Here is a 25178-nt window from a genome sequence, read left to right on the forward strand (position 1 = left end):
AGTTTCTATAAAACTATGTATAATATATGCTAGAATTAGAATGATTCTATACATTTTAATTGATCACTTTATTAATCAGTTTGTCTATGAAATTGTCAATTAAATTTTAACGGTGAATTATTTATACATATACAATAAAAAAAAACGATAATTTTTTTTTATGACAATTTAATTGGGACAAGACTGAATATTTATGTGCTTAATATTGTAAATTTAGTGATATCCTGTATAAATCTAAGGACGTATAGAAATATATCAAAGATTTATATACGTGGGTCTTAAATTGTTTATTATTTTTCATATATTTTCTAAGGAGACGAACATAGGTTTTCTTTTTTTTTATGTGCTTATGCTACTTTTCTCGTTCGTATGTTATTAAAATTAAGTAGGTAATGTAAGATGTAGTATGAAGAAAATTAAGTATGTTAAATCATCAATCGCTTTCGACGGCGAACTTGTTCTCAGCACTTGCACAACTTGATTTCGGTAACAAGCACTGTATTTGCGTCGAATCAATTTAAATGGCGAAAAGTGGAGCGTCTGGAAGGATCGAAGGTATTTTGAGAACCTGGATAGCGCGATTCGCGGACGGAGGCGGAAACTTGGCGGCGAGAAATGGAGGGTGGCGACGTGTCCTGTCGAGTGTTTTCGCAAGGCGGGAGTCGAACCCTTGGAAAAACAGACGCTAAATTGAAAGTGTCGCGCTGCAAGAACGCGAGGCTGTCTCTTTTCCATCTATCCATGTGACATTATCGTTACGACGTTCTCCACGAGTTTCTTGCTCGCATAAATTTGCAAATTATATGACATTTAGCATTGCTGAGCATTGATCTAAATATACGAAGACGTCGTAAATTACTAAAGTAAATTTGACGCTTAAAAAGAATGAGATTACATTTATTTTTTCAATAATTAAGACGTTCAAAATTATTTTACAGTTTCTATAAAATACAAGAAAAGTATCGCTGATTTAAAATTGTTGTAATCGATTAAAATAGAAGATAGATTATGTTGGACACGTGATTTGCGCTTAGTATTTCATACTTAAAAGAGTTTCAAAGTTAAATTATTTTCTATAGAACAAAAATATGTGGAAAACTCATTTAAACAATAACTTCGTATCTGCGCACGCGTAACCTGCGTTTAACGCTAAAATTCTTTTATTTGTCTCGTACACCAAATTCGCAACAAACATTATTTTGAAGCTGAAAAGAAAAATTTTCTCGAAAATACGAAATATGAATACGGGCCTGATTACATCTTGATTTTTAATCCTTTATCCATAAAGCACTTTCGCATAACTGCGAGCTGTGTAATAAAGCATAAAAATATTTCACAGTCGACGACGTATCTCACAAGACAACGCTGATTAAATTTTTGAATTTAATCTGAATTCTCCATCGACGTTCTTTTTTTGTTTTTAAGAAAGAAACTGAAGAATTTTAAAATACTTGAGACAAGTATCTCCGCGATGACGTCTGTCGGTCTTTTTTTTTTTTTGTAAAGTCGCGCCCGCTATGAAATCTCAATCACACGGCCGTCTAAGGCCATTGTTGTCACTGTCACCCTAAATTATCCTTGACACTCGCTCGACTTTTAGCTGAGGCACCTCGCGCGCATGCAACTAATCACTCGCTTCCGCCGTTTCCGCTCTTCCGGACAAGGTCCACCGTGATCACCACCTTAATCCTCGTGCTCGTTGTCCGTGCTTGGTATCGCGAAAAGTATCCGACGGCTGATGGCCGCGGAAAAATTCCGCATCGCGGCGTGCGGCACGGCTGGTGATGGCCCTCCTGCGAGCCCTTGCGCGAGGTGACGAGGGCGTGACCACGAGAGCGACTACGGTTCGATTATTGGCAGAATCCCATACAGGGCGGTCGCGCGCGGCAGGGTTCGCCGCTCCGAGCGGATTGGGTCCTGCGATGTGGGCGGAAACGACGCGCGGCTCCGCAACCACGCGGCCAATGGCGTGGTGCGACGTGTAGGTAACCTCGTGATTTTTCGAAGGCGCACGAACGGCGCAGCCGTTCTCCGGCCGCGCCGAGCACTCCGATCCGCGCGCGACGCCGAGCTCCCAGTGTGTTTTTACTCGGGGTTGAGTAAACTCCGGCCTGTTGTGTATCATAATACCGTGGCGTGCACACGCGGGTGCTAACGGGGTTAGCGTGCGTCCTCGCGCTAGCGGCCGAGTCGCACTGTTCAACTGAATGCACCTTCGCCTCCTGCCTTCACCGCGGCCTCGCACACCCGTCCGTCTTCCGTGTCTAAGACGAGATTCCCGTGATACGGTCAACAAAATACTATCACGGAGCAGCGGGGCTTGCCGCCGCAGACTCCATAAGCGACCACGCGCTCTTTTTCCGGATACCTCTGTGATCGCTCATTAGAGATCGATCGATCGCGTATCCAAGACACTTTGGATTGCGTGCGCGCTTCGCGGTGATATGCTAGTGACAGCGATCCAAGTGCTCCAACCGACGAATGAGTGATAGTGCGAACGTGAATTTAATCGCAGCAACCGTTTGCGAAAATAACGCCCGATTCAATAATTAAAGACAATTGTATATCGATAAAGAATATTTAATAGCTGCGAAATAAGTGAGAAGAATACAAGTGGGATCGATAGACCACACAAAGAAGATTTAATAACGATGCAGAATAAACGTAGAAATATAATTTCAAAAAATAGCGACACTCTCCTAGGATATAAATTTTAACCTTCAAGGAACATATGTATTCTTTTATATTTTTTAAAAGCTAATATATAAATTCTATTTGAAGTGAATTGTGAAGAGAAATTACAAAAGTGGCTTATAATTAAAAGACAAGAAAATATATGAAAGGACAGAACAAGAAATTTCAAGGAAAAATTACTCACATGAAAAGTGATGTGGATAATGGAATAGAAAATATAAAAGACTGCGTGAAACTAAATTTTAAATTTTAAATACAAGTGTCACTTCTCAATATAACGAAAAAAAAAAAAACGACACTCTGATATCCGTGAAGAATAACCAATTGTGCGAATCAGAACATTCGGAAAACAATTTCGAGAAACATGTGCGTGTAGAGGAATAGTAACGTTATAGTAGAAAGAACAATTATATAATTCCTTTACTCCGATCGGAGCGAAGTGTTTCGATCGCGATCATCGTCCGTGGATCGTACCGAGAGCGGGTGCGCGAAGATGCACACGCTCTTTAGCGAGCAGAATGCGTACTATCGGCACGCGACGGTGCCGATGGGCATGGGCGCGCCGTCGTACCCGGCGGTGGGTGCTCCCGGGAGTTACTACGAGCAGTATCGATACGGCGGTTACGCGACGCCTACGGGATACCCGGTGTCGGGTATCGGCCAGCAGCACATCCATCACGCCGGCAAGGACATGGTAAAGCCACCGTACTCGTACATCGCGCTGATCGCAATGGCCATCCAGAATGCGCCCGACAAGAAGATTACGCTGAACGGCATCTACCAGTTCATTATGGATCGTTTCCCGTATTATCGTGAGAACAAGCAGGGCTGGCAGAATTCTATCCGGCACAATCTTAGCCTGAACGAGTGCTTTGTAAAAGTGCCGCGGGATGATAAAAAACCCGGTAAAGGGAGTTACTGGTCCCTAGACCCGGATAGCTACAACATGTTTGACAACGGTTCTTATCTGAGACGTCGTAGACGTTTCAAGAAGAAGGACGCGCTGAAGGAAAAGGAAGAGGCGATGAAACGGCAAGGCATCCTGCCGGAGAAACGTCAAGAGGACAGCAAATCCGGCAGCAACCAAGTGACGTTGTCGTCGCCGTCGGACGCTCCGACGAAGAAGCTGAGCGCTCTGGAGGCTGCCACCGGTCTGTGCAAGCCCAAGCGGGAACCGACGAACGATAACCATTGCATGGCGGCGGCAACGGCCGCGGCTGTGGCGGTTCAAGCGAGCAAATACGGCCTGCACAGTCCGATACAGGAGGACAAGACGACGACGGCGACCGTCGCGGTGCCTGGGCAGAGCGTGATCCAGACCGCTCTAGGTCATCAGGTGCACCAAGCGCACCAGGTGCACCAGGAGTCGATTCAGGACGTGTCGATGGCCGGCTTGGACCCGACCAGCTTCAGCGTCGACGCGCTAATGACGACACGAGAGAACAGCGCCGGCTTGATGACGCGCGACAACCAGCATCACTCGCACCATCCGCACGCACTCCAGCATCCGCACTCGATCATGAGCAGCAGGGAGTCTATGGGTAGCGGCAGCAGGGACCTATCGTCCGCAGGCACCACCACGACCACCACGACGGCCGCGGTGGCGGCGATGATGGCCACCAGCGGCTACGGACACACCAGCACCGTTTCCAGGGGCAACGCCTCGCCACCCGGCACCATGTACACACCGTACTGCGCACCGGCGGCCGCCGGATACGCCATCATGGACCACGAATACAACACGGCGCGGAATCACGCGAGCAACGCCGTCGGCCACTCGCAATGGTATCAGGACGCTAGTCCCGACACAGCGATCTATCAGGATACTCAGTCCCCGAGCTGCCAGCTATACAGGTACGAGTATCAAAATGAGTACCAGAACGACCATCTGGACTGTTTTGAAAAAAACTTGCCGCTCATCTCGAGATGCAATCTCAATTCGACGATGAAAGTCTCGTACAATGGAATGCAAAACTGTTTCTCTACAAAGTAACGGATTAACGAATATCACAAACGTCAATTTTCCTACTGCACGCGATTGCACGACGAATAATAAAGATTATCCCGTTGTCAAAATTGTGTACAATTATAAGTACAATAACTATTGTAAACGAGAGGTTGGGTGATGTAAAATATGAGAACAGAGCTGTAATGCGCGTTGTGTACAAGCAGTAAGAAATAGGGAATGCTATATTGCATGCAATTGGTGAAGCTGCTAATTTGGTCCAATCCAAATAATAAGCGATGACTAATACAAGTCATAATAACATAGTACATCGAGTTACGTATACAATCTATTGTGTCAGTTTCAGTGACACAATAGATTGTGATTATCACGTGGGGGGAATTTTTTTTTAGACAATAACTCTAGGAAAGGTCTTTCATAGCTTCGAAATCTCATGGAGCACGGTTGCAATAGATTAAAGCCTGTTCTACAATAGCATTAACACAAGAGCTCGCAAGCGAATGAAAAATTTTCATTTCTTACATTACAACCTTACTTGTCTTGTGTTTACTGCTATTACAGAACAGGCTTAATTTCTGTTAATAAATATTTGTTAATTGATGGTCAACCGCGATTTACCATTTAATATAAAATTTCAAATAGCTAGATGAAAATGTTAATTAAAAAGTGCGCTACTCGATACGCAACGAGGATATGTTTTTGATTTAACAACTTTCTGAGCAAAGGACGTATTAATATAGGAGAAAAGTGCTCGCAGCATTCGTTACTGAGACTAATGACTCAGATCCGTTTCTTTTTAATCACTAGACAATAGATAAAATTACAGAAGAGCCGAATTCTTCAGAACACGATCTGATATATCGCAGGTCCAGCCCGCCGACGCCGCTTTCGACGGGCGCGGCGCCGTCTCCGCCGCTGTACCACAGATATTACCAAGACTGTAATGCCGTCAACACCAGCGGCAATCTGCCGATAACGTTGCAGAAGTACTGAGAATATCGGAATTCAAGGTCCCACCAGCGGAACCTTGAAGAGCACCACGGCGATCACTACGATCCGGGCTTGATTTACGTGAAGCAAGAGTGGATACCCACGACGGACGAGCTCGCCAAGGAATGGAACTAGAAGGGCCGTAACGAGCTCTGGTAAAAGTCGTAAATCTAGTTTTCCGTATCGGATCGTATCGCGTAAAATCGTTAATAAGCACATAGGCGATTAGCTAATGTGAAAATTAGCATAATAAATCGTGAATGTCTCGTCGTTGTTAAGCGACGAGCAATCCTCGGAGGCGCTGGAACCTCTAACGATTTTTATTGAAATCCCTTCGTGGAAGTAACGTTAAACGGACGCGCTGGTACTGGTATTCTTCATTATTCTGCATCATTGTAACATTTGTAACATTCGTCATTTAATTCGCATTCGCGAAAGACATTTACGGTAGATTTTTGTAAATGTCAACAAATGCATCGAATAAGATTAGAAAAATTTGATTCAAAGAGAGAAAATTTGCTTCAAAGATCATAAATCCCAGAATAATTGAAATCCATCCCAGCATGATGCTGGGATAATGTACATTAAAAGGTATGCGTACGAGAGAGCAAACGAATTTAAAAAAAAATAAAAAAAAAATATTAAATTTCGAAATACGCGATTATAAAAGATAAAGAAGATTAACGACGGGCAGGACGCAGAAATCAGTGCGCGAAGAGGAAGAAATTCGTACAAAATCAATTGACTATTTGATGATTTTATTACATGATTTATTAAATGAGTATTTTAATCTAAATTGAAATTTTCCTCAACGAAATAAAAGGGGGGAAAAAAAACACAGCTCCGATCACATACGTACGTAATTTTAATCAAAACTATTCCCAGTCCAATTGTAATCCATGAATTTCCTCGTCTTCGCACTCTGAAAGAGGATTCGCTGTTTTCGACAGCATTGTGATCTCTGTAATCGCACGAGGCGGTTCTCCGTATTTCATGAGAAGTCGTTTAATGAATGGCACGCGAGTGAATGTCCGGGACAAGGAAACAACTGCGAATTTCAGCATAATCACTCCCATTTACGCAAACATCGCGAGACCGGTCGCCGACCTCTACCTGTGACGAACTTCTTTTTTTTCGCGCAAACCATCTGTGCAAACCGCCGTAAATCGCGCGAGACACGCGAAAATATCGGGGCGTCTCCGCCGGATCGTTCGCATCGACAGATAGCGATGAGGACGAGTCAGATGCCACATCTTCGCTCGCGATCTTTCGCATAACGCGCATCACGGCGTCGAATCACGTTATCCCGATAGTCCGCGAGCGCGACCGCCGCGCGTTTGTACGCGTTTCCGCTCCTTCCGCCAGGATGCCCTTGGAACGGCTTGAAAAAGTCATTGTTTGCTTTGCACGGCGCGTTTTTGCATCGAGTATTTCCCGATCCCTCGAAATGCCCGGTTTTTTTTTTTTTCGCACTGTCGCCGTGATTATTTCCGAACGAGTGGTCCCACAATTTTCGCATTTAATGCGACGCTATATCGTCGAATACGTAGTAAATAAACGAGTCACGCGAGCAGCTTCGGGGAGTGAACGGGTATATATCGATAGGTTGTTTTATTGTAAATAGGGACTAACGTTTTAATATTTTAGAATGGCGAATCCGCTGAATTACCCCTATTAACGCTTAATAGCGACCTATCACTACTTGTAGCGAATTACTTCGGCAATATGCAATATAACTTTTGATATTTATTTACATCCGCTTTCACGAAAATGTGCTTACGATTGATTGCAAATTAAGATAGACCGGCAGCGGTGAAATTTTTAACGCAAACATTTTAATTGACGGAAACGCGAAAGGTGATAATTATTCGCGATTTCAAGCGTCCCGATAGAGATGCGAAATTAGCATAACAATGTGTATAGCATGCCGAGAAAAGTTGACTGTGTCTTCTAAGTTTTCGATGTTGACGATGAAAATTTATTGCGCTTTAGTCTTCACCTGCAAAGGAATGTTTGAAGCTGTCACGACGACGGAAGGCGATAAGAAGTATTGTAAATAGAATAATAGCTTTAGCGATTAGTGAAACATTGTAATTTCTTCGCAAAAATTGCATCCTTGTGCATTTAATCACGTGATAACCTTCTTCGATGCCGGAGATTCGTGCGGTATTCGATGAAAGAGAGAATTGAGATGATTATATACATATATATATATAAAATATGCTTTGGTATATTTATATATATATATATGTAATACACATAGGTATATTTATTAATCATAAACACGGATCATGTGAATAATAATTAGCGTTAATAATGCTCGAATCTGCGTGTATATTATTACGAAAAGTGAAGCAACATAGATAGAATAAATAGAAAAAATCTATATGTATACATATATATATCTATATGTGTATATATTACATATATATACCAATATATGTGCATGTATATACCTATACATGCGGGACATATTGATATTAATATTATTATTAGTACGCTATTATCAGTACGTAAGATACACTTACGAAATAAACGGAAAAATCTCAAATGATGTTTCGCCTCTCTTTCACACCCCGCCACGAAATCCACTTGCATCAACGCGCGCCGCATCGCACAGTTTTGTTTGCACGGTCGTGCACTTACAAAAGTATTATCAGTGAAAACTGAAAACGCGCCGAATGTTTATTGCTTGCCGCTCGTGCGACGTTGTTCCGTGTTTGGACGCGAAATATGTTTTTATATTTGTACTTACCGGCGGAAATATTGATGACCGCGCTGTGAAAATAAGCTAAGTAGACGTGAAAATAACTCGATGTTTAATTGTTGCATCGCGGTGGCCGGCCACATCCATCGTTGCAATTTTGCTCAAGAGCGTCGTCCGCGCGCAGTTTATCTCTCAGTTTATATTTATATTTATTATTTAATAATTTGTAGTTGCACGTTTTAGAAAACAGAGGATATTAAACGAGTATAAGAAAATTAGTCGTTTATCGATTATAAATATGGATTGTTACGAGTATAGGCATAGGTCGACGTACATTTAAGAACAAAATTATTGAAATGTTCAAATGAGACTCAATTCACTTCAGCACCCTACATTTTTCTTCATTGAATTCCCGACGATTTATCATCTTTTCTTTTCAAGATTTTCCGTAATATCTTGATGAAGAAAACGTTTCACCTGCACGTCGCGCTATATATTTTCCGACACATAATTCTACATAATTAATTCCTCGCATTAATACCGTGTTTACATTCTTCGTGATAAACGAGCGGCCCAGACATTTCCGCGTAAAATTCGAGCGAAATTGTTGGCGATGAAAATGACAGAGCCGAGTTTCGCAGAATCCTCGATAGATTAATGTTACGTCTCGTAACACGAGAGCGGAAACGTTTATGCCGCACCAGCGCAGCGTCCAACCAAATCGACATTCCCGTCTTTTCCGCGCCGCGCGCCGCGGAATTTACGACGATCGCGCGGATGTGCAGGTCGCGCATCCGCCCGCTCATCCGACGCATCCGCGTGTTCCCGATCTGCATTGGCCGACGATTCATTTTAGTAACGTTATCCCGTCGACGGCGAGGGCGCATTGCGGCTGACTGGATGCCGATAGGTAGAACATACACTCGTGTCGTTTTTGCAACCGTAATAAGATGACTTGGGTTTTACTGGAACTGAGACAACGGTTGGGAAGAAAGGGCATAAAGGCATGCCTTGAGAAAAAAATACCTCTGTTTGACATTTTTTTGACTGATTGCGCTCATCCTTTCAACGTAGCTATACAAACAACTGCAGAAAATCGCAAAACAATGAAGAAAGTCGGTTAACAGTATCATATGACTGAACGGTCGAAATAATCTAATCCCCAATGAAATCTCGAAAAGAAATTTAGATAAACTGTGAATCCCGTGAATAAACATTCAGGTCAAAATTTTGTGGTTGAAAAAAGTCGGGATTTGAAGTATAACGGTTGAATCTCGACAATAATTTCAAAGTTATTATATTTCAAGGTGTACGTACACCGAACAAAGAGTTTAGTAATAATAAGCAAACCTCAATTGATGGTTACTGAGCGCTCTAATGAAATGGTTTCAATGAAATATTTAATCAATATAATTAAATATTTTAATAATATTTAGTAACATTAATCACTATTAATAATTACTAAATAGTTGATTATATCAAACATTTAATTTAAACTATTTCACCAAAGCCAGATGATTATTACTAGACTTTTTTTTTCAATGTACAAGGATTTAGGATTTTACGAGCCGCAAGCTTTCTATCGTCGGAATTCACTTGTAAGACGCAAAACGTTTATGGAAACACGAAAAAATAATCGCGCGCTTTTGGTGGGCTGGACGAGGCAGAGTTATTTGTCGTATGAGGCGATTTTTAAGCGGGAGAACCAACGGACATTGATCTTGAGAGGGTTGTGGGATTTCGGCGACGAGACGGTACCTCGGATCAGGCAATAAGTGCATACACTTTTGACGAACGGATTTTGCGGGTCCTGCTCGAAACCTTGTTCCAAAATCCTTCCGCTTTGTCCGGGGCACGTGTTCGGGCAGATGGGGCTAAGTCCAGCCCGAGGCGAAAGGCACCACCCTAGTCGAGTCGTTTGCAAAATGTAATTTTAAATGAATCCGCGGCTATTCTCCAAGCAGACCTTACGTTAGCACTCGTTCGATTATTCAATCTCGTGGGAACTGTTATCGCGCCGATATAGTTATATTTGCAATTAATTGCGCGAATTGAACGTGGGGACTCAGAAATTCTTTTCTTTTGCTTGCATTACGTTTATTTATATTTGTATTCAGTCAAATAATATTATCTACTATTATAATACTACTAAATACTAGTAAATAATACTATGTATATTATACAGTATTATTTAATTGAAATAAACCTTTCTTTGCACCTTTCGAGGCTCAAAGTATTATCGTTTTATATAATTAATTTATTATATGCATCATTATATCGCTTTTTTCCCTCGTGCAGCAGTCAACCAATTGATGTAAATAAATATATATAAAAAGATGTATATATTTATCGCATGTGTACTCGCTACATTTGCACTTCGAAGTAAATTAGTGTCGACAAGAGAGAGAGAGAAGCGTGTAAAGAGCTATATTTGAACTGCGCGTAAACGCCCGTGCCATTATTGGCTTTCCAATAATCCAGGCAAACACACAAATTCATCCGCCCGCGCTAAGAACCGCGATTCGAGGGTGAGAAAGTCAATGCAGCCCAGCCCCTCTCGTCCTTTATCTCCACCGCAAACATTTCACGTTATCCATCCGAGGTATGCTCCCGCGACGTAACTTTCCGCTCGTACAAAACGAACGTACTGCGACGCAGACTGATATTTAATTTTTAACTTAATAAATAAAATGTTGATTTTGCAAGTAGATAGATATAGCATTTGGAAAAACGGAAAAATAGTTAAAGAGAATGCAGCTGTAATGCATTTTGCGTGTAACGAGAAGTCATAAAAAATTACAAGGACATTAAAAAAAATATTATGCATTGAGAATGTTGTATAAGATAAAATAATTTACTCGGTGTAACTCTCATTTTCGTTCTTTGGGTAAAAATGAGCGGCGAACTGACTGTCAAAGGATTGAAATGCTAAAGTCTAAACATATGGTAGCAATGAAAAGGATCTGGTCAGAAAAGCGTTTTTCAGAAAGTTGAAGCGGCTTCCCACCAATCCCACCCATGTGCACTATAAACACGCACGGAAAAATTGCTGTGAATATTTCGACGTTAGGAGAGACGGTTGTAGCTTTGAACATTTTGACATGTTTTTCTGTTAATTTCGACAAATTATTAATTTATTTCAATTGAAGAACAACTTTCTATGTTTCTATATATTCAAAATTTAATTTTAAGCAACAACACAATTTCGGCTACGACGAGAGAGAGGAATTATCATTCAAAAATAGCATTCCGACTACATATTTTTTAAATCTTAGCTTTTCGTAAATTAAATTGTTAAATATCATATTTGCGTAAAAGCATACTAAATAATTAATTTTTATTTAGCTGATATCTAGAAAAATATGTAAGCGTGATGTTTAATTACTTACGCAAAAGTAATCTAAAATAATATATGTCATAAACAGCATTTTATAAAATACTGCACCGCTCACAGCTGCGGTTAATAAATAATTTTTTATGTTATTTAGAAAGTTTACAAGACAAAAAGATTTTAAAGGCAATAAATCTATTTGCAGTTTCACCAGAGTCGTCTTTTAATCACATTTGATAAAAGAAACGTGGACGATGAAAAGTTTCCAAGCTGTGAAACGAAATTTTAAAATACGAGTTAAATTAAAAAACTCGATTCTCGGTGGTTTCCTCTCTCTTTCTCTCTACAGTTATTTTGGGATTGCAAAATCTCTCTCTGCACAGCGCGCGTCATCGCATCCTCTTCTTCCTCCTCCCTTTTTTTTCTTCTCTTTTCTTGCCCTCTGTTGCGCGTAACCGTTGTGGCCATATTAGCGGTACGCGCAATCATCAATTTCGAGCGAAGAAAAGACAAGTAAAAAGAGTTTGGCTCCGGGCTTACTTAAACAAACATTTTGCTCTACGAAACTAACGCAGGGCGACGTGTGCGTGCGTGCGTGCGTGCGTGCGTGCGTGCATGCCTTCCCTCTCTTTGTCTTACGCGCTCGCGTGGAACCGTCGTCTTTTTCTTCCTGCTCTTCTTGCGCGGTGCTCCCTTCTTACGCGAGATCGTAAACCGAAGCCACGTTATGTGGGAAAGCCCGTCAGCGATCGTACGCGATCCCTCGATTAGCATGAAAGAATATTACGAACGCGGAAAGCCACAGTGTTGGTACAGAGAGTACTGATCGTAAATATCGTGGGATATATATAAGAATGAACTTTGAGATATATAGTCGCTGGCTCATCGTATCAGCGCGTAATTCGGAATTTGACAGATGTAGCCCTGTTATATCGTAATTAATTAATATCAGCAGAGGGAGGATGGCGGCGGATGTTAGTAGGCGAAAGAGGCGCGGTGAGACGAAGAAGCCCGCATGCTTGCTGGCGGCGAACGAACGGAGAAGGGTGAAGGGCAGCAATGGGAGGATGAGAGGCGAAACTGTGCTGCTCCGCCGTCGTCTGCCCGTTTTAGCGGAAGAATCGCAGGTGCGTCGTTTCCCAGGGACCTGCGGCGAAACACGAAACGCGGACTCGCTTGCGCTGATGGAGAGAGAGAGAGAGAGAGAGAGAGAGAGGGAGAGAGAGGGAGGGCCATGACCTAACCGTGATACACCTCCGCGTATGTATTGTACGTGTAGCGGCAATCCGCGTCCTTTTCATTCCGCTTTCCCATCCCTTTCGCAGAAAATCGGCGATGGGAATGAGAGAGAGAGAGGGGGGGGGGACCGTGATAGGAGAGAGAAAAAGAAACGCAAAGAGACAGAGAGAAGAAGAGAAGAAAACGGATTGGGGGTTGACAGAGACACCCTGGAGAGCCATGGACCAATGGAAATTGGTTCGCGTTGACGGTACACAGGAAAAATCGAACAACCAACGCGCACTATACTATATCTCCGAGACGAAAATTGATAGAACCCGAGCGACGTCGTGCGTTACACGAAGAAAGGGGGATGAGTTTAACGTCCAGAAGATGCGCGGTGAAGCGAGTGATGAGATAGCGTATCGAGTACCTCCCGCCAATTAGAGCTCTATTGAAGATAGTAAATAGCTGCAAACAACAATTAAAAGTTACGCAAAAAAAATATTAGTTCGCTCGAATAACTTTATTTCGACTTTGCAATAAAATGTAATATCGATATGACTCTAATAGTTGTATACGATCGATTAGCACGGACGGTCGTTGAGTTGACGATTTGTAGCAATCCAATCGAATGGGTTACCTGTACACATGTACGCACTCCAATCAGCTTTTATTGTTATTTAATAGCCGCGCCACCGTTTTACGAATGCGATCCAATAATTGAGAAACGTTTGGTTTTTATATATATATATATATATATATATATATATATATACATATATATATATATATATATATATATATATATACATACATATATCAATTAGTGCAAATTTTCTAGTTTTTTCTTTTCTTTTTCTTTTTTCTTTACCTTTCTCGATGATTACTTTAGATTTTAAATAATTAAATTGCGTACAAAACTATTGCTGTATTATACAAAAATGTTGCACTTGATAGTGCAGCGTTATCTTTGGTGCATCGTTCCACCTCAATGATCGTTGCAATTCTGTTTGCTATATTCGCGAAAACACCACCCCGGCCCAAACAATATCCCCGCAACTTGTTATCCATCGGTTACGTCCTCTCCGGTGATTGACTCCTTCCGCAGTGTTGAACACGCACGCACCCGGGGGAGATAAAAACAACGGTACTGTTTGCCCCACTAATTTATTTTTCTGCACATTGTCGCGCGCAAGTTCTTCTTCACTCGGTCACGTAATCGCGACGCGAGTTTCCACATCCGTGCGACGTGTGTGACGCGCGCGCGCGCGCGCGTATGCGCTGATGTGCGTATGCGTGTTGCATCGTTCGATGTAACGTCGAAACAGTCGGGGAAAAACGTAACGAGATATCTCGCTGACGGGAGCTCTGTAGAGAAATATAATCGAGAGTATGGAAAGAAAAATAGGAAATGCGCGCGGCGTCGCGGTAACGTGTTTTCGTTGAAGAGTTTTTGTCGAACGCGCGAGACGCCGCGCGCCGGCCGTGGCGAACGAATCGAATTAATATTACGAATATGTATTTGGATACGCGGGATCCACATCACGCGGCGCAGAGAGAGAGAGAGAGAGAGAGACGCGACCGCGGCTGCTTAATCGCGCTTTAATGCGAAATAAAGTAAACATTGGCCGGTGCCCGCGCCTCGAAAATGCAAACGTCATTATGACATTAAACGCTAAATGGGGCGCGCGAGGCGGATCTTGTTTATGGGCCAACTATCGGGGCCATTTTACCCGCTAATTTCGTATTTAATTGACACATCTACCGCGACGAGAGGGTAGATGCGCTCGGATGCAGCTCGCGTCCCGCGAGCTCGAACGTTCATCCCGCGCTATAACGAGAACGGTATATGCGCGCCCGCGGCTATCCCGCGGCACAGGCACTGGCACAGGCGACATGTAATTCGAATTTGAAATAGGCAATTAATTAACCGCGTGCGCGTACGATGATCCCGGCCGCGCGATTCGCCGCTACGCCGAATTATAACGCGCTCGTGGCTACTTTATGTATACCGGCGCGATAACGCGCCGCTTTATAATATTCCTGTGATTCGCGCGCTTTTGGATATTAAATTTCGGGTTAAATTCCCGATGAATCGAGCCGTAGTATCGAAACGTTCGAGTTGCCGCGAAATTGCAGGGAAATTGGATAAACGGCAGGAAGGTTGTCAGTCGTGTGTCTTGTAGTTATCCACACTCTCGTTGAAAAAAATTGAAATTATTACTCTCGTTACTCTATGATTATTAATGAACGATAGTTATTATTAATGACTATCGACTGTGCGACAACGCGCGTAATTTTTAAAAATGCACTTCTGTAATTTTTATTTGAGTAAATTTAATTTAATTTCTCAATAACGCGTTGAAAAAGCAGTGAAGAAATAGACGGTCGTAATTTCCGCGAAAGTGGTTAATTCGCTTCTAATTCGCTTCGTGGCTCGTGGATAAGAGCAAACGTGGATAAGCACAATTAAAATATCGCTGGAGCGACGTCACGACGAAACGGTCTTTCCTCGAACTGGTGAAATTCTTCCGATCGCGGCGGCGACGGTGCAGCAGGGTCGAGTTTCTCCGACCATAAAATCCTTTGGATTGCCTGCGGTAGGCTAATTCGGAGCCTTCGGCCGACACGAGGCCGCCCCGCGACGGCCCCGGCGTGCGGCAGTTCGGTGACGGAAGCGAGAGAGAGTGTCGATTACTCGAGGGCCACCCGCAACGAGCGGCGACGGAGCGAGCGACGCGTCGTCGCGCGTCGTCCGCGAGGTCGGCCGGGTGTTTACGAAAATTACGGATGATAATGTAAGCATTTTTTCACGCTCTCCGACGCGGGTGGGTGCGGACGGGCCCCGGGCGGGCCGCGTGCACGCGGTGTCCCGCCGCCGCGGGGCTAATTTTAGGGTGCTTCAACCCCCCCGGTCGGTGTCGGCCGACGTGCTGTTTACACGTACGTGCGTCCCAGGGAATTCCGACACTCCCGGATTCTCTCCCGGCCCCGGCCAACAACGCTGTTGGAAAGGCTCTTCGAAACGAGGGAAGCCCGCTCTGCTGCTTCTCGGAACCGACGGCGACGGACGCGCGGCCGCGGAGCTGTTTTCTGTCCTCTCTTCGCTGGACGTGTTCCTGGCGTCGTCGGTTAACGAGCTGTCGTTATTCCTCGACGGGCTCCTCGCGTCTGTGAAAAACATTCAAAAAAAGCGTCATGGATAATCCAATGAAAGTTCGAGGAGCATTCGAAGGAGCATTCTAAGTTAAAATGATCGTCTCGCTACAGCTGTTCTGAATTATGTCATCAGAAACGAGGAACCGCGCGAGGTTTTTACGATGTATACGTTGGAGAGAAATCCAAGAAATAAAAAGGCCTTCGGATCGAATTTAAGATTTACGCTCCTCCTCTTCGACGTAATCTGTCAGCGGAGGATGCACGCCGGGGTCTATATGAGCCTAGCTGTGTTACAAATAATAGCGGAACGAGATTACGCGCCGTGAAAACGTTTGCGCAAGAGATATCCTTAAAGGATATCGGAACGCATTTCGTCGGGTGGCTTGCGTGCCACATCAACGGCGTAGGTGCAATCCACCGCATCTATTTTGCCCTGCATCCCCCTAATGGACGAAATACGGCGCGTACTCCCGGTCCCGTGCACCAAGCACACCACCCTGGCGTCCTCCTCGTCTGCTAAACCGCATCAAAGGCGGGCTCGATTGAGTCATTATAGAACCCCATTGTAATTCCATTTGCCAAGATACCGCACGTCGGCCGGCGTTCTACCGTGACACCGCAGGAGGCATTCGCGCACAATAGCGTTGCGTAACAGCAACATACCCGCCGTTAACGGCGCTCGATTTACCGTGAAATCCGTAAACGCATCCGCGAACACACGTTCTCCCCCGTGTTCGACCCTCGGGGCCCCGAGGCCCGTTGATCATTTTCGGAGATCCGAGAGATCGTCGTCTCGTTGGCTCTGGTGTGTTGCCAACCGATTGGAACACGCTTGCATCCGAAGGCGGGTGCAGACTTGTTGCGTATCAAATCATAATGTGACAAATGTGATACTAGAGCTACGAATCAAAGTTTTTTCGACGTCGAGTTAAATTTAGCCGAACTTTATTTCATTTTATTTATTTATTTTTTTGGTTTGAATCCGAAATGGGTTAATTAGAATTTAGAGGAACAATTAGAAATTGGAAATGAGGCTAATGAGAGTCAGCGCGGGTATAAGTGCGCAATCACAAATATTGATATACAATTAATTAGATGAGATTGTTCTTGTAATTACACATTTTGTGTAAAATAATTTCGACAATCGTTAAAAGATGAGAATAACGAAATGTTTATTTAATTCAAGGAATTTGTTTAAATTTGATTCTTTAATATTTAACAGTGTATTCACGAAGAATTTAATATTCATCCCGCGGAATGAAAGTGTGCGATGCTTTAAACCCTCGTGCAACGAGTAAAAAAAAGAAGAGGCGGAAAACACGGCGATGAGACGTGACAACGAGACTTTGTCCGACGGCTGACGGGGGCGCGCACCCTCTCTCTCTCTCTCTCTCGTTCGATGCCCCCGATCGAATTGAGAAACAATGATCGGCATTGTGGCTTGCCGGATTTCTCGGTTCTCGGCCTGCGAGAATGGGGGATCCCTTAAGGTGCGCCTCGCACAATGCGATCGGCCGCGACAGCAGGAGATAGAGCGCGCACGACCGGGCAGCAGCAATGACTTAATGCTATTTGGGGGTTCGGCCGATGCACATATTGTATACGTTCGCCTGTGAATGGAGCAACATAGAGAGAGAAAGAGAGAGAGAGAAAGGAGCGAGAGACGGGAGAGAACGAGCGGTATCCGCGGAATTGTTTACTACTTGCCGCGCGAGCTCGAAATAGAGAGCAATTCTCTTGTTTTGGACATTGAACTGGTGTTTTCGAAACTTCCGTCGCGATAGTCTAAAAAAAAAAAGAAAGAAAAACCGCGTTTTTTTTTTCACGGCATTTTCCCTGCGCCCGGACCGCGCAGCACCGACGGCGATTTTAGCGGAAAATATATAGCGAGAGAGAGAGAGAGATTAATTCTCTAAAGCGCGACGAAAACGATGTTTGAGAACGGGAGATTACATTGTGGGAAGGAAGGTAAATCATTATGCTCGCGTGGAGAGCTTGTGTTTCATCATAAATCATTATTCGTTTAAAAGTGGCAGACGTCCAACAAACTCTGAGGTGGTACACGCGCGTCCCGTACAACGGTTTAAGTATTAATAATAGCACGGTGTAGTAGTAGGGTGTAATTACAGTTTAAACAGCGACTGAGTCACCTCTTATTCCTATCGTTCGCCGATGCTCGCGAGTCGCGCGCATAGCGTATACGCGTACGCTCTTTCGCGACGCGTAACGCGCTCCCCTTTTTACATTATTGAAAGAAAAAATAGAGTTAATTGCAGCGTCATGGCGATTTTACGTTATTAATAAATCGGACGGAATCCTGCTTTTCCCGCTTTCGCAGTACGAGAAATAGGATTACGGTGGCTGGACGACGGGCGACGACGTGAGAGAGCGATATTCCCAGCCCGGTTATTTCAGTAACTCACATAATAATCTGCATAATTAATCGTCGCGTAATCGCGCGCGATCGTTCGAAAAACGGCGGAAAGGAGTTAGCGAGATTAAGGATCGCTCGATCGTTGCGCGGAAGGGGTGACGAGAGCTTCGAGGGGGCCGACGGCGGACGGTGATTTAATATTTTTCCTGTTATGAGTATAAGCTCGCCGGTTTGTTCTGAAAACAACGTCGGCCGCCGCGGTTCTGTCCTCGCGCAAAACCACCTGCACGAACGAACGAACGAACGAACGAACTACCGCGATCGCGATCGCTGCGTTCCTCCTCCTTTTCCAACCCTTCCACGTGTGGAGATCTTACTTATTTACTCGCGCGTTTTATCCAAAGTGACTCGCGCTCCTCGCGTCTAGTTCCTCGCGCCGCATCGCATCGCATCGCATCGCATCGCACGCAGATCCACGCACGGAAGTGGAGTTGCAACACCCTTCAGAATATTCGCTGAATTGCGTCACGAATTGTTTTCCTGTTTGCTCGAACGATGTCGCGGCCGATCGTCCATTGTGCAACGCGTTACATAAAGCCCTGCGCCTAATCCCGCCACGGTACTGTCAAAGTTAAATGTAAAATACGCATGTGTGTACGTACATGTATGTGTGTCCAAGCGTTATAAATGCGTCGCGTTAAGACGCGCGACTGTAAATAACAATAATTGCGATTAGTAAAAACTTAAGCTTCCATACCTATCTGTCTATCTATCTATCTATCTACCCATCTACCCATTTATCTATAACGATTGTAAAGTATTTAATTTTGAATTTAAAGATATCGCCTAAAGATCTCGGCAAACTAGCTTCGAGGCCCGAAAGCCTCCTTCTATTTGTAAAAATTTGTATCACTTGAAAGTAATCTCATCTCTCCGAAGCAGTTTTACCGATTGACATTTCGGATGTAGAATCGCATGAAAACAAAAAAAAATATATATATATATTTCGACTATTAGATAATTATTTCATTGAAGCTAAAGGAGAAGAGATAGAGCTAAGAAATACAAGTATTTCGTCTGATACATCTCGTATCGCGAGACCACGAACGATACGAAAACCTTTACTGTCAAAAATGCGAGATTTAACAGGGCGATGGATCACACGGTGGAAAGCGGCAGCGAAGAAAAGACGAGCTATATATTCTATGCGTCCGCGCGATTATTTCGAGAAACCAAGGCGCCGAGAATGTGTTTGCGGCTGTGACGGATGCCGCTAACGAGCTCCACCGACGATTGACAGAATATTCTCAGTACGTAACAGCGAGTATATATCTACGGCACGTGGAATCTTTGTCACTTCGCGAGCCGGCGAGTTCCGCGCCGTGACGTCGGGCACGCCTCTCGCGCGCACAACGTTTAACAATTAAATAAAAATTGCGTTAAAGTGCATCGATAACAATGACCTCGTCGAATTTTGTGAGGAGAAGTAGAGGTTTTCTATGAAAGAAGGTGGAAACAACGCGTGCGTTGTCGCGTGCAACGTTAAAATCGCATTGTATCTTGCAAAAAGATGCGAAGGATCCAGCGACGTGCCAGACATCCTCGACGCGAATAATGCGCAGGAGGTGTTGAAGTAGGAATGCTAAGTTAAATATACGCGTAGGACGTGGTGGTAGAATAAAAAGGGCTTCCTCTCTTGTCCAACGTGTACACTTTGAGCCCCGAAAGGAAGCGTAGGAAGAGGAGGAATCTCCGATGCGATATAAAAACCTTCGTTTCCTTTATAACACCCTCCCCTTTTATCCCCGACGCGAAATAATATCGTTCGGCGAAAAGGCTGGAAATCCTTCTTTTGAAACAAATGTTCCCTCGAGTATCCAAATAGAACCTTTTCATTTTTTTTTTTCTTTTTTCTTTTTACTTAACGTTTCGATGTGATCTTTTCTCCCTAATAACAAAATTTTAATATATTTTTACGAGTAATTGATTTTAGAATTAAGCGACGCGTTTCCACAATAAATATTGTTAATCTACATTGTTGGTTTTATCTTCGTTGAAAATGTCAAATTGTTTTAAATTCAGAAGTATAATTTGAGTGTACTTACACAGACTGCGTGTAAGTTTCTCGCGGGGAAGGCAATAAATTGTAATAATTACATACACAAAGGCTAATAGTGGCGATATGTATATATGTAAATGAACATGTATTTTGCATGGTAATTAAGTTGTCGGTTGTTATATTCGGGAAGCATTCAGAAGGTTGTAGAAGCATTTTCTAATCTAGCTGCAATAATGTCCTGCTAATGATGACAGCAAGCCATGTTGACTTAACCCGTTGCCGTGATGGACGTTGCAGTATATTAGGAACTGCATTTATGACAGATACGTCACGCGAATACGTCAGCCATTCGTAGATTAGGTGAGTGGAAGATTAGAGGTGAGGTATAGCTTCAGAGCGTATCTGTTTGTATCACAACCTTTGCAATATATTTGACCACCTTCTATTGTTGTTTAAAGTCCAAGTAGCACCGAGCACGATCTTCAGGGTATATGTCCGATGTCCGACGCATGATCATTCGATATCGAACGATGTCGATGTGTTCCGCTAATGTACATTAACTTCAATAAAGGTGAAAACTTTTCCAAGTCTTGGAAGCAGAAAAAGATTAAGAGTAAATTAAATTGACACGAGAGATATGGTTTCGAGATAACTTTAGTATCCAGAAAACGTATTCTTCTATTGGAAAACCCAGTGGGAAGACTAACTTGACCTTCTCGCCTTGTTTGTTTCTTCTATTAGATATCGAACGTCGTAAATCGAATGTCAGACGCATTGCAGTATGAATTTGCACAAGTTTCTAATAATGGCTCTCGGGCGGAGCACGACTAATACCGAACGACCAGTCTGTCGTATTTTAATACCTCGACAGGAAATTCTTTCTTGCCTTACACTTTTCCGATTTAATCTGATTTCGCACTCTTACACTTTGTTATTATGTTTATTATCGATTAGCAAGCCACTTGTGCGCCGGGATTGGGGATTAAGAGAACCGACTTGGATCGCTCTGTCGATCTAATCGTGGATCTCTCTCCTCTGGAAAAGAGTTAGTTGGCGGGTCAATAAATAAAGCGTCAGACGTTCGTAATCCGACGACCGTGAGCCTCTGAAGATTGCGATATCACGATTTTCCTAACTGTAGATTACTCCGAATACCATTTCAGTCTTCTATAGACACACGATTGATTAATCCCTACTTTTTTCAATGCGAGAAAGGAAGAATATTAATAATAAATAATATCTTATCAAAGCAACGTGCAATGGCAATGTCCAAGTAATTAGCGATGGCCACATTTCCCTTTTAATTGCACTTGAAGTCTGAATCGTTCCGATTGCGGCCAATATCGCTCGAAGGCCGAACGCGACGTGGTTAACGAGACACTCGAGAGACGGGAGGACTCAGCCAGCCTTTAAATTAAGAGATAACTTCTCGCGGAGGAAGCTACTTGGTTGCCGACCCGCCGCGCCGTCTCGTAGCGGCGAACGCTAAAGGAGCACGGTCGTCGCGTCGGCTTTTTGTAGAATCGTGCCGTAGCAACTTTTGCGAGGTTCGCTGTTGCGCGTAGTCGGCGAACCACGCTGCCAATAATAGAGCAATAAAAAAGCTCATTGGCCCGTCGTGGCGTGTTTCAAAGCGACGGTAATGGGGCATGAAAGCTGGCGTGTCTTTACGGGAGTCAGGAGGAGACGAAGGAGGAAGAGGATGCGTGCTCGACGGGGAGGGAGGGGGGGAGAAAGGACGGGAGCGACGAAAGAGAGATGAAAACTCAAGGGTGGCGCGGGACATTTGTCTTCGGAGGCGTTCAGCCGTTTGATAGCAAAACCACCCGACGCATTCTCCTTCTCTACTCTCGAAAAGCCGTAAGAACACCCACCGCTAAGTCCGAAGGCAAACCCTGTGGACCAATTAACCCTTCCTACCCTCGCAATTTTGTTGTGTATGAATAGAAAATCTATGGCAAACAGTAGATATGCGAAAGCGACTTGGGTCGAGATATAAATGTAGGGTAAAGTCGCCTATTGTGAGATATCTTTTTTTTAAGGCTTATAATTTATTTAATTTATATCATTAACTCCTATTTTTATATCCAAATTATAGTAAATATAGTTAAGTTTTATCGCCAAAAATTAACAACCGATAATAGTTATACTTTGTTGTATATGAAATTTTTTATTGAAATTACCGATTTTATTAATTCAAAAAAAAAAGGATTTCTAATATGAGACACAAGGTTTTTTTTATATGAGATGGGTTTTATCGACTTGGATCTTACTAAGTTCAAATTAAGCTCTAGACTCAAAATCTAGTTGACCAATCAAACAGCTGTTTTGATACTCAAAAATTTTTGTACACAACATTTTTCTCCAAAATCTACTCTCTTTGAGATATTTTAAAGTCTCAATGCTAAAAGCCATAACTTTCAAGCCTCATAATTCGAAAATCCTCACTGCAAAACTTTATTATAGCATTTTGGAAAGCTCTCGAGTTCAGAATATGCGATAATAAATGGGTATTTTTGAGTGGGGGATTCTCATATTGAGTTCCACGGTTTCACGATCACCAAATCTAATATTTACAATTAAGCAAATCATCACATCCCGTCTTTTTCTATTAATACGACTTTACTCTATCACTGCATGCAGAATTTATTATCAAATATTTGTTTATTTTATAATAAACAAGGTTTAAAAACTTGTCTCAATAAATTTTAACAACATATATGCAATTTCAAAATTTTTTTTTCAAAGACTGCACGCATGATCTAATAATGAATTTTCCACTAAATAGATTTCACTTCAATAAGTTTATGACTGTACCAACCACACGTGTTTATGTATCAGAAACCTCGCTACCTCATATTAGGAACTTATCCCATAATAGGCGACTTTACTATTTTAAATGAACGAAATATTATTGATGCTTCCCCCATAAAGAATTTATCTTTGAAACTGTTATTTCGTATTTGACGTTAGCAAGTAAAATGCTATAAGAATTTTCAACAAATAATTTTATAAAATATATATTTTTTAAACAAGGATTAAATAATATATATTATTGATTTTCGCAAATCATTACTCGATGTTCGACGCTTTTATTTTTGTATTAAATTCGATTATCTGATAATCATTTTAAAAGTGACAACATTTATTCATCGAAGATGTAGGCTTACATGGATTTCTCGACCCTCGTGTTCGCTTCCTATGCCATGTCTCTTCTAGTCATCGATCGTAAATCGGTCGTTCGCCGCATTTCTGCAGTCCGGACGAGAGCAAATAGGCGATAAATCAGCACATAAAATGAACCGGCGATCGATGAGTCGACCGGAAGAATAATACTCGGGCGCGCCGCTCGATGATGGCACCGTGCGCGCGTGGTGCCAAGCCGTCTGCTAGTTACCTCGGAAAACGAGAATAAAAATAAATGCGGCCGGCAACGAATTTTAACGACGGGGTCCCGAGAAATTGGATTAAAGACGCGCGATATTAGCGATTTTATGCGAATCTTTATGCTTTCCCTAAGGCAACTTTGATCCTCCTGTCCATAGTTAAGAGTCCCTCGACGCTTCCAATCGCGTTCCCTGTGAATCTTTCAACGCATTTGTCGTATTATATATTTCAACGTATTAATTTTTCATAGAGGTTTAAGTGGAGTTCGTACGCTCGCTCCCTCGCGGCATAAGGACGAAATTGTATTGCAAATACGTTTAGCAAGTTGTTTACGATCGACTCTCCTGCGGCGAGCAATTCGTGAAACTCTCGGAAAATGTCCCCGTGAATATTTCGACGCACAAGTCCGTGCGTCGTCGCATAAATGTATGAATAATAAATCTCGAGAAGATTGTCCGCCCCTAGACGCGAATGAAAATCATCGCGAGGCGCACTTCAAGTCACCCACGTGGAGTTAACACTAACAATAAGTTAAAAATCACCGTCCCGCATTCCCAATGCCGCGGTGAGGCGTCAAAGCAGACCTCGAGTGCCTCGCGAAAAAGCAAATATTTAACGGGGTAAGGTGAAATTCCACCGAAATTCCTGTTCTCGCCTGCATAGACAGCCTGGCTACTTCAGGATATACGACGGTATCGGCGTTGGCCGTCTGTCACGCTTACTGGAATACCGTGATACCGAACACAATCCTTTGTGACGTAGAATTTTTCGACTCTCTTTCTCAAAGAGAAGATGAAATGTTTCGGGACGAGTAATTGTGTTTTAAATGGCCCCGTTATGTAATAGATTGAGCAGTAAGTCTCAAAAAAAAAAAAATGTTTATCTTTTCTTGAGAAAGAAAGGGACAGTGTATTTTTGGCAGTACGAATAATAATGACATTTTTATTATTGTAACATAATATTCAGTCAGTATCCTTGCTCGAATCGAAGACGGGAGAAGATAAATGATTTTACGGAATAGACTTGCGAAAATCACGGCGACGGACGTTTTGTTACTCCGATCATTAATCTTTCCATCGCAAGGTTGAATGCGATTTAGTATATTGATTGCGTAACGCGCAGATATGACAAAAGATCAACTCTATCACTGAACATTTTTAATTGTGGCTTCGTCGTATTTTACTTTGAAAGATTGAAGCAAATGAAGGTTTAATTGAGAATCACAAATCTACAGGTAATATTAGGTGATCTATTTATCGCAAGGTAGGTAGCGAAGAGGAAGCAAGATAG

The 25178-nt window shown here is 42.9% G+C and overlaps 1 protein-coding gene across 1 annotated transcript; it reads left to right on the plus strand.

Moving 5' to 3' along the window:
• The first annotated feature begins 2035 nt into the window (after positions 1-2035).
• LOC105201411 (fork head domain-containing protein crocodile) lies at positions 2036-7758 on the plus strand. Its single transcript, XM_011169411.3, has 2 exons — positions 2036-4548; positions 5527-7758. Exons 1-2 carry the CDS (start codon positions 3188-3190, stop codon positions 5651-5653), a joined length of 1488 nt encoding a protein of 495 aa, XP_011167713.1. The 5' UTR covers positions 2036-3187; the 3' UTR covers positions 5654-7758.
• The last annotated feature ends 17420 nt before the right edge of the window (positions 7759-25178 follow it).

This window comes from Solenopsis invicta, chromosome 11 (assembly GCF_016802725.1).
Source record: "Solenopsis invicta isolate M01_SB chromosome 11, UNIL_Sinv_3.0, whole genome shotgun sequence".
NCBI classification, from domain to species: domain Eukaryota; kingdom Metazoa; phylum Arthropoda; class Insecta; order Hymenoptera; family Formicidae; genus Solenopsis; species Solenopsis invicta.

Bases quoted from the DNA above. Each gene is read 5' to 3' on its own strand.
- LOC105201411 (XM_011169411.3), top strand. From the start codon at position 3,188: ATGCACACGCTCTTTAGCGAGCAGAATGCGTACTATCGGCACGCGACG. The intron at 4,549-5,526 runs GTACGAGTATCA...GATATATCGCAG, and splicing joins CCGAGCTGCCAGCTATACAG to GTCCAGCCCGCCGACGCCGC.